Source organism: Cyprinodon variegatus, unplaced genomic scaffold (genome assembly GCF_000732505.1).
Source record: "Cyprinodon variegatus isolate N-32 unplaced genomic scaffold, C_variegatus-1.0 Scaffold486, whole genome shotgun sequence".
Taxonomy (NCBI): Eukaryota; Metazoa; Chordata; class Actinopteri; order Cyprinodontiformes; family Cyprinodontidae; genus Cyprinodon; species Cyprinodon variegatus.
Window position 1 is genome coordinate 548,110 of NW_015150939.1, and position 10,911 is coordinate 559,020.

Here is a 10,911-nt window from a genome sequence, read left to right on the forward strand (position 1 = left end):
AGCTGGATGATGAATTGAATCTATACTATAATACATGCTAGATTAAAAATGATCAGTCAGGGATTAGGAAAATAATAATAACTGTATGCGCACAGTGTAAATATTTCTATCATATGGCAGTCTTTTGTACAGTGGTCATACATTAAAAAATGTTCATTAATTTTTTTTCTCTTAGACATTGGAGTGGTGCATTTAAATGTTATAGAGCTAAACATGTTAAATTGGTGAGTAGTAGTAGTGTAAGGTTTTAACCTGTCAAGTTTTTTTTTAGATTTTTAACATTACAATTTATATTTTTCCAAGCACACAACAGTTTAAAGCAAAGTTTGGTTTGAAAATGTGCAGGAAGGATTGAAAAGCATGTTAACACGGTAAGGTAGGCTTGAGTTCATTATCTGACGCATGCATATACACACCAGGAACCTGGAAACTTAAAAAATACTGAATAAAAAAAATATATTTAAAAAAAATAAGCATGTTTCATTGATATATATACAAAAATTAATATTGGAAACTATATTTATCAAACATTATACTGGGCAAGTAAAAATTGTATCTGGGCAAATTAAATGTGAAAGCCACTTGCCCTTTGGGCAAATGGTAAAAATCCTTAACGTCAACCCCTGGATAAAAGTATGTAACCCAGAACGCGGACCTGAAAGATTTTTATCCACTATACCTTTTACCTAGAAAGCACGGATGTTTAAATTTTTTTACTGGCAAAAGGTTGTAGGAAAGTATAGTGTGTCTTTATTTAGAAAATATGGACGTGCTCATAAATGTTTGTGTTGGAACAGTGTAGGATGACCCTGAGTTTCTTGGGCCTTTGGGCCCCCCCTCAGTGTACATTAGTTATTGCCTGGGCACCTTTATAAAAATGTTCTAGCTACGCCTCTGAAGCTCTTCGATATACTTTAACTTCCTATGTATTTAATGCAAAATATATGACTTAAAGCATACATAGTAAATAAAGTGTTATCATTTGTTTGTGTATAAACTCCATGGCTGGATATAAAGTCTCTCTGTGAGTTTTTTTTTTTAATATATATAACTTTATTTGGAACAGTAATAATGACAGACTCAATCAATACAGTATAATAAAGCACAACATATAGCCAATCATACCTCCTAAAACTTTTCTTAATAACCTCTCTGTAAGGTGAACATGCTCCGCTGAACTTCCGGGTTTCCAGCCAATAGCAGCGCGAGAGGGGACGGAGCGTCATTAACTGAAAGAGAAAGTAAAAATAAGAAAATTCAGGGAAGTCGCTCCATTATCCTGCTTTATCATTCAGAGGCCATGCCGTTTCCTACCTGCTGACTCCTCAAAGCTCCACTTCGTTCGACCCTCCTGCTCCACGCAGGTCACGCCAGGCCCCACGCAGAGTTCACCTGAGGTCACACCCGGAGGAGGAAAATGTCCCGCGGCTCCAACGCAGGTTTCGACCGACACATCACCATTTTCTCACCTGAGGGCCGACTCTACCAAGTCGGTAAGGACCTGTTTCTGCTTCCCCCTCTGAGGGAAGCAGCTGGACCCATTTCTCTCATTAACTCCTTATTAACTGTTAATTACTCAGAAACACAGGAAGTTGGTCACTAATCTGTGTGACAAAGCTGTTAGCATTACACTTTTTCTTTCTTTGTTTCTCCTACCTATCAAAGCGCACGTTGATTTTTAAAAATTCTTTCCCTTTTATGAAACTCTGAAGTCATTCTTAGCACATATAACCTTAAATTTTGGCGTTTAGAGTAACTTAAAGCCAAATGAAAGCAGGTAGGTTGCCAGGTTTGGCTGCCTGACATCACAGAGGCTTTGGATTCAGGGCGTCTGAATAAAACTGCCCTTTGTAACTGAAAAGTGTGGCAGTCATTTGTTTTCAGGTCCACCTGTTGATACCCTGTAGTTAGAATAAAAAATTAATCTGTGTTTAATTTAATCCCAGCATGAATTCAGATGTTATAGGAGGAACTCATTTAATAATATTAATTGAACTTTATTGATCTCACATTGGATAAATTCAGTCTCTGCGTTTAAACCATCTCCTTTGGAAGCAGTGGGCTGCCATTGTGCGGCACCTGGGGAGCGGTGTGGGGTTTAGGGTTTATCTCAGCTGTGGGATCGAACCGAGTGCTTGAAACCTTCTCAGAACACATGCGCTCTGCTCTAACCACTAGGCCAACACTCCCCGAAATTTAAGAAGCTTGGTGAACAAATGCAGACGCAGAAACACAACAGACAGGTCAGAGAGACATTTTAAAGCTGGTTTAATGAAGAGAACAGTATCACAAGCTCTGAGTATCTCTCAGAGTGATCATAAATCATCATGACAGAGAAAGAGCAAAGCCTAAATGCAATGGCCATTTATCTGAACTAACCATTAAAATGAAACTTTTTGTCTACATACAAAAAAAAAAAATTCATTTTATTGGACTTATCCCCCTTCAACACTGAAGCATGGTGGTGGAAGCATTATGCAGTGGCTGCCTTGTGACTTATTTAGATATAATGAAATACAGGAGAAAATCCTGCTAGAGGCTAATCTAAACATACAACCAGGAGTGGAGAGCTTTATATCAAACCTTACAGCAGTATGTGTTAGAATGGCCTAGTCAAAGTCCAGGTCTAAATCCTGTCCTAAAATCTATGTAAAGATTGAACCACTTTGAATCAGTCTGTCACAACAATCAAATAAAATACATTCAATTTTTTGGTCATAATAAAACATTTTGAACAACTGAACAAATACTTAAAACAATATTAATACGTTATATTTAGAAATTTATTTCAGGATACTCAAGGACAGATAAAAGCCAACGTTCAATACAGTTAACATTTAGAGAAGGACAGAAATATTACAGATGAAAAAAGACACCAGGTTCAACTGAGAGGGTTAGGTGGTTCTAAACTCTTTAACCTTAGAAAGGATTTACCGGAAAGACCAAAGAGACGGGAAATTAAATCATAGTCAGGCTGTGATGGTCAGGTAGAAGCAGGCAGATCCAGGGACATTACTGATGTGGGACGGGAAGGACGAAGGACATCAGGACACTATTGATGACTCTTAACCTGAGGGAAGTGGAAAGAAGTGATGAATGGAAGAGGAAAAATGTTGGATTTGGAAAGTTTTTTAAATTTTTTTTTATGCCAAGTAGTATGAACTCAGTTTTATCACAGTTTAATTTAAGAAAGGTATTAGAAAAGTAGTGATGGAGTTCACCAAAACACTCATTTAAATCAGATCAGGTGGGAGGGGGGGTTTGGTTGGGGGGAGCAATGAAAGCTGGATGTCAGTGTAACAAATATAACCAATACTATATATACCATATATAAAACATGTGACCTGTGGTCAATATGAAATATATACATTCAAATCATTCAGTGATGTCACAGCAAACACAAGTTCAGTTATTTCTACAGCAGAGATACATCCACATCTAGTGAAGCGGCTGTTGCTTAAACATCAGCGGGAACTACAGCTCTATAGATATGAAGAAGCACGCCTAAGGATCCAACAAGAGAAGTTTGGCTTCCATGAGAGGTTTCCAAGCAGGAAACTTCTGTACAACTTCTGTTGTTTAGAAAAATTAGCTCTAAATTTCAAATACCACGATGAAAGCAGGCGGAGTGAGGGAAGAATTTAATGGAGAACATTGAGAATAGAAGAGCAAGTCTTAATAACATGGGACCAGCTTTTGTTAAAAGAAGGCAGAACAGCTGAAGGAGGAAGACTAAATAACACTGATCGGAGGTAAACACAGAAAGTTGGAGTATCTCAGGGAAGTATGAAATAAAGCAAACAGGACGAACTCTAAAGGTACAAAAATAAACTTGGAAGATGAGCTCAAACACCTGGAAATTGTTATTAAACAGCATTCTGGGAAAAAAANCATTATGCAGTGGCTGCCTTGTGACTTATAAAGATATAATGAAATACAGGAGAAAATCCTGCTAGAGGCTAATCTAAACATACAACCAGGAGTGGAGAGCTTTATATCAAACCTTACAGCAGTATGTGTTAGAATGGCCTAGTCAAAGTCCAGGTCTAAATCCTGTCCTAAAATCTATGTAAAGATTGAACCACTTTGAATCAGTCTGTCACAACAATCAAATAAAATACATTCAATTTTTTGGTCATAATAAAACATTTTGAACAACTGAACAAATACTTAAAACAATATTAATACGTTATATTTAGAAATTTATTTCAGGATACTCAAGGACAGATAAAAGCCAACGTTCAATACAGTTAACATTTAGAGAAGGACAGAAATATTACAGATGAAAAAAGACACCAGGTTCAACTGAGAGGGTTAGGTGGTTCTAAACTCTTTAACCTTAGAAAGGATTTACCGGAAAGACCAAAGAGACGGGAAATTAAATCATAGTCAGGCTGTGATGGTCAGGTAGAAGCAGGCAGATCCAGGGACATTACTGATGTGGGACGGGAAGGACGAAGGACATCAGGACACTATTGATGACTCTTAACCTGAGGGAAGTGGAAAGAAGTGATGAATGGAAGAGGAAAAATGTTGGATTTGGAAAGTTTTTTAAATTTTTTTTTATGCCAAGTAGTATGAACTCAGTTTTATCACAGTTTAATTTAAGAAAGGTATTAGAAAAGTAGTGATGGAGTTCACCAAAACACTCATTTAAATCAGATCAGGTGGGAGGGGGGGTTTGGTTGGGGGGAGCAATGAAAGCTGGATGTCAGTGTAACAAATATAACCAATACTATATATACCATATATAAAACATGTGACCTGTGGTCAATATGAAATATATACATTCAAATCATTCAGTGATGTCACAGCAAACACAAGTTCAGTTATTTCTACAGCAGAGATACATCCACATCTAGTGAAGCGGCTGTTGCTTAAACATCAGCGGGAACTACAGCTCTATAGATATGAAGAAGCACGCCTAAGGATCCAACAAGAGAAGTTTGGCTTCCATGAGAGGTTTCCAAGCAGGAAACTTCTGTACAACTTCTGTTGTTTAAAAAAATTTGCTCTATATTTGAAATACCATTATGAAAGCAAGCAGAGTGAGGGAAGAATTTAATGGAGAACATTGAGAATAACAGCATTTATTTACAGGCTTAGAGAAGTGATAAGCTAATTAGAAGAGCCAGTCTGAATAACATGGGACCAGCTTTTGTTAAAAGAAGGCAGAACAGCTGAAGGAGAAAGACTAATTAACACTGATTGGAAGTAAACACAGAAAGTTGGAGTATCTCAGGGAAAAAATTAAGTAAAGCAAACAGGACGAACTCTAAAGGTATAAAAATAAACTTGGAAGATGAGCTCAAACACCTGGAAATTGTTATTAAACAGCATTCTGGGAAAAAAAAATAAAAAAATTCTCACAACGTGGAGTATGGGAGTGGAAGTGTCATGGTTTTAGGATGATTTTCTGTTTCAGAATATGTGACCAGGCGACTCTCACAGAATCAATGAATTTTACTGTAAATCTGAGCCGTACTGAGGGAAATGTGAGACCATGTCTAAAGAAATGAAACTGGACCCTTTAACATGAGCCAAAATACCACAGAGTGGCTGGATATGAAGAAAAGGAAAGCCCACAGCTTGATTTGTATTTAGGTGCAAAAAAAAAAAATTTAAAATCACTGAAATGTGCGGAGGGGTGTATGCAGTTGAATGCAGTGAGGAATGCTCTGATCTTTATATTGGTGAAACCAAACAACCTCTTCACAGACGCATGGCCCAACACTAAGGGGAGCGACCTCCTCGGGAGAAGACAGTGGTACATCTACACCTTGTGGACAAAGGACATTTTTAGGACCAGAATATTCACAATTTGGACAAAGAAATTAGGTGGTTTGAGAGGGGCCTATTCATTCTAGCTAATCTGAATCGTTCAATTCCAATTTGAGAGCAAGATCTGTGGTAGTAGCACTAGACATCTTCCAGGCATGTGAATAAAACTAGCAGCAGTTCAGCGGACAGGATGAATGAATGGTAGTTGGCGCACGCGGATGACATCATATACACTGATGTTTTTAAAACATATAAATATAAAAAAATATAACCGCGGATGTCTGGGGGACAGTGATTGGCCTACATGTTATGAATGCTGGCGTACCATAAATAATAAATTATGAACAGTTTAGTTTGTGCCTTCAACTTGTTGCTCATAGGAAGACGTTACTTGGATAAAACCTAAGGGAATATCTTCAGAACAGCTCCAAATGACACAAAACTCATATGGGTGAGTAGAACATGATGTAATAACATAAAATCAAGGGGCCAATGGAAAAAAAAACAGCGTTCCCCTTTAAGGAAGAAAAAAACAATCTTAAAGAGTGAGGGTGGACTCGGGTTCGAGCTTTCAAAAACCTACAATGCAGCAATTGAGTTGATTCTTTCCAGCTATCATCGTAACCCCTCTTACAGAGGTCCTGTTCAGCCAGGCCACAATTCCCCCTAAAGACACTCCTTTCAGAGACATAGACAGGTATCGGTATTACAGGCTAACAAAGAACCCAAACAACCCCCTTTCCTAAGGGGCAGAGCAGTTCTTCTGGTTAAATTTGCATGTTTTCTAAGCCAAAACAAGGCCTTGTTTTGGTCCACTCTATAAATCCTCAAATTCAACGCTAATTCTTACATTTTGAATCGAAAAATCACCCTGGATGGGAAGCGAAACATCCTCAAACTGAAAAACAAAGTCCAGTGGATTGTTTTTGTTTACTTTTTTGGAATGACTTTAACCTGGATGATTGAGAATCTTCACCAGCAGCTTAGAGATGTCCTGCATTAGTGAAGAGTTCTTAATAATCAGCTGAAAATCTACAGGCTGGTTCAACTGTTTTATCCTTATTTGTTTCTAAAAAACTGCTCCTTCTTGTATTCAATGTCTTCAACACCATCTGTTCTATATCCACAGCAATCGGATCAATGAAAATTCCTGTAAAAAAAAAAACTTTTTTCCTTTTCTCATCCTGTTTAACGTTGTGATCTCATGCAGAATATGCCTTCAAAGCCATCTCTCAGAGTGGGCTGACATCCGTCGGCGTCAGAGGGACGGACAGCGTTGTGGTGGTCACGCAGAAGAAAGTCCCGGTAGGTTATCTGACACGAACAAACACACAGAGCAGCTAAAGCCAGTGAAGCTAAACGCTCCTCAAGTCAGCAAAAAAAAATGGAACAAGATACAAGATGCATGAAGCAGAAGCTCCTATAAAGAGGCAGGTTCTCACATTACTACACCGAAGAACCTGGTGTCACATCCAACCTTTCTAGATCCCATTTAATTAGCAGTTAGAAAGTGATGTATGACCCTAGATGAAGCTGATGTGAGTGGATTTTTCTGCAGGACAAGCTGCTGGACTCCTCCACCGTCACCAACATGTTCCACCTTACCCCTCGCATCGGCTGCGTGATGACCGGCCACAACGGTGCGTTCAGGTGTCATTAATCGTTAAAAAGGCGTCCGTGTTAACAGCTAAGGAGTTCAAGCTTGTATGTTGTTTGCAGCGGACAGCCGCTCACAGGTTCACCGAGCCCGGGTGGAGGCTGGAGAGTGGAAATATAAGTTTGGCTATGACATCACGGCGGACGTGCTGTGTCGCAGGCTGGCGGATATTTCCCAGGTGTACACACAGAATGCAGAGATGAGACCTCTAGGCTGCTGTGAGTGGAGGCTTTTATTTTGTTCATAAAATAAAAAGGTTGTGTTTTGGTTTGTTAAAGCAGCTCTCTGTCCTCTGACGCGCTCTAGGTATGATCCTGGTGGCTATAGACCCGCAGCAGGGCCCCGTCCTCTATAAATGTGACCCGGCGGGGTACTACTGTGGCTTCAGAGCTACGGCAGTCGGGGCCAAACAGACGGAGGCCAACAGCTACTTAGAGAAGAAGCTTAAGAAGAAGCCAGAACTGAGCCATGACAGGGCTGTGCAGGTACCAGAACAACCCGATCAGGACGAGGCCTTGATCAGGAAAATATCTTCTCCCTGTTTCCATCNAACATGAGCCAAAATACCACAGAGTGGCTGGATATGAAGAAAAGGAAAGCCCACAGCTTGATTTGTATTTAGGTGCAAAAAAAAAAAAATTAAAATCACTGAAATGAGCGGAGGGGTGTATGCAGTTCAATGCAGTGAGGAATGCTCTGATCTTTATATTGGTGGAACCAAACAACCTTTTCACAGACGCATGGCCCAACACTAAGGGGAGCGACATCCTCGGGAGACAAGACTCTGCAGTACATCTACTGGACACCTTATGGACCTTATGGACAAAGGACATTTTTAGGACCAGAATTTTCACAATTTGGACAAATAAATTAGGTGGTTTGAGAGGGGCGTGAAGGAAGCCATCTATGTTAAAGGGGAACACTGTTTTTTTTCCACTGGCCCCTTGATTTTACGTTATTACATCATGTTCTACTCACCCATATGAGTTTTGTGTCAGTTGGAGCCGTTCTGAAGATATTCGGTTAGGTTATATCCAAGTAATGTCTTCCTATGAGCAACGAGTTGAAGGAACAAACTAAACTGTTCATAATTTATTCTTTATGGAACACCACCATTCATAACATGTAGATGAATCACTGTTCCCCAGACATCCGCGGTTATATTTTTTATATTAATATTTTTTTAAAACAAAGCGGCATGTGTATGACGTCATCCGTCCGCCGGACTGGAGTTGTCCTTCTATTCATTCTAGCTAATCTGAATCATTCAATTCCAATTTGAGAGCAAGATCTGTGGTAGCAGCACTAGATATCTTCCAGGCATGTGAGTAAAACTAGCAGCAGTTCAGCGGACAGGATGAATGAATGGTAGCCGGCGCACGCTGATGACATCATATACACTGATGTTTTTAAAACATATAAATATAAAAAAATATAACCGCGGATGTCTGGGGGACAGTGATTGGCCTACATGTTATGAATGCTGGCGTACCATAAATAATAAATTATGAACAGTTTAGTTTGTGCCTTCAACTCGTTGCTCATAGGAAGACGTTACTTGGATATAACCTAACCGAATATATTCAGAACAGCTCCAACTGACACAAAACTCATGGGTGAGTAGAACATGATATAATAACGTAAAATCAAGGGGCCAATGTAAAAAAAAAAAAAAAAACAGCGTTCCCCTTTAAGGAAGAAAAAAACAATCTTAAAGAGTGAGGGTGGACTCGGGTTGCAGCTTTCAAAAACCTACAATGCAGCAATTGAGTTGATTCTTTCCAGCTATCATCGTAACCCCTCTTACAGAGGTCCTGTTCAGTCAGGCCACAATTCCCCCTAAAAACACTCCTTTCAGAGACATAGACAGGTATCGGTATTATAGACTAACAAATAACCCAAACAACCTCCTTTCCTAAGTGGTGGAGCTGTTCTTCTGTTTCAATTAGCATGTTTTCTGAGCCAAAACAAGGCCTTGTTTTGGTCCACTCTATAAAGCCTCAAATTCAATGCTAATTCTTACATTTTGAATCGAAAAATCACCCTGGATGGGAAGCGAAACATCTTCAAACTGGAAAACAAAGTTCAGTGGATTGTTTTTGTTTACTTTTTTGGAATGACTTTGACCTGGATGATTGAGAATCTTCACCAGCAGATTAGAGATGTCCTGCATTAGTGAAGAGTTCTTAATAATCAGCTGAAAATGAACAGGCTAGTTCAACTGTTTTATCCTTATTTGTTTCTAAAAAACTGCTCCTTCTTGTATTCAATGTCTTCAACACCATCTGTTCTATATCCACAGCAATCGGATCAATGAAAATTCCTGTAAAAAAAAAAACTTTTTTCCTTTTCTCATCCTGTTTAACGTTGTGATCTCATGCAGAATATGCCTTCAAAGCCATCTCTCAGAGTGGGCTGACATCCGTCGGCGTCAGAGGGACGGACAGCGTTGTGGTGGTCACGCAGAAGAAAGTCCCGGTAGGTTATCTGACACGAACAAACACACAGAGCAGCTAAAGCCAGTGAAGCTAAACGCTCCTCAAGTCAGCAAAAAAAAATGGAACAAGATACAAGATGCATGAAGCAGAAGCTCCTATAAAGAGGCAGGTTCTCACATTACTACACCGAAGAACCTGGTGTCACATCCAACCTTTCTAGATCCCATTTAATTAGCAGTTAGAAAGTGATGTATGACCCTAGATGAAGCTGATGTGAGTGGATTTTTCTGCAGGACAAGCTGCTGGACTCCTCCACCGTCACCAACATGTTCCACCTTACCCCTCGCATCGGCTGCGTGATGACCGGCCACAACGGTGCGTTCAGGTGTCATTAATCGTTAAAAAGGCGTCCGTGTTAACAGCTAAGGAGTTCAAGCTTGTATGTTGTTTGCAGCGGACAGCCGCTCACAGGTTCACCGAGCCCGGGTGGAGGCTGGAGAGTGGAAATATAAGTTTGGCTATGACATCACGGCGGACGTGCTGTGTCGCAGGCTGGCGGATATTTCCCAGGTGTACACACAGAATGCAGAGATGAGACCTCTAGGCTGCTGTGAGTGGAGGCTTTTATTTTGTTCATAAAATAAAAAGGTTGTGTTTTGGTTTGTTAAAGCAGCTCTCTGTCCTCTGACGCGCTCTAGGTATGATCCTGGTGGCTATAGACCCGCAGCAGGGCCCCGTCCTCTATAAATGTGACCCGGCGGGGTACTACTGTGGCTTCAGAGCTACGGCAGTCGGGGCCAAACAGACGGAGGCCAACAGCTACTTAGAGAAGAAGCTTAAGAAGAAGCCAGAACTGAGCCATGACAGGGCTGTGCAGGTACCAGAACAACCCGATCAGGACGAGGCCTTGATCAGGAAAATATCTTCTCCCTGTTTCCATCCAGAAAAAAACACAACTTCTGTTTTAAAGCTTTGAAAATGGGTCACAGTTTTCTGGAGTTGCCTGGTACTTTGAGCATGAAGAAAGCATTGAAT

At 40.1% G+C, this 10,911-nt stretch overlaps 1 protein-coding gene across 1 annotated transcript in view; it reads left to right on the forward strand.

Moving 5' to 3' along the window:
• Positions 1 to 1,241: 1,241 nt before the first annotated feature.
• LOC107094495 (proteasome subunit alpha type-6-like) overlaps positions 1,242 to 10,911 on the forward strand; it is a 15,655-nt gene continuing 5,985 nt past the window's right edge. The window contains exons 1-5 of the mRNA XM_015390119.1: positions 1,242 to 1,493; positions 6,992 to 7,086; positions 7,340 to 7,421; positions 7,501 to 7,656; positions 7,745 to 7,923. Of these exons, the coding sequence (XP_015245605.1) occupies positions 1,418 to 1,493; positions 6,992 to 7,086; positions 7,340 to 7,421; positions 7,501 to 7,656; positions 7,745 to 7,923 (588 nt within the window). The 5' untranslated portion in view covers positions 1,242 to 1,417. The remainder of the gene's footprint in view (positions 1,494 to 6,991; positions 7,087 to 7,339; positions 7,422 to 7,500; positions 7,657 to 7,744; positions 7,924 to 10,911) is intronic.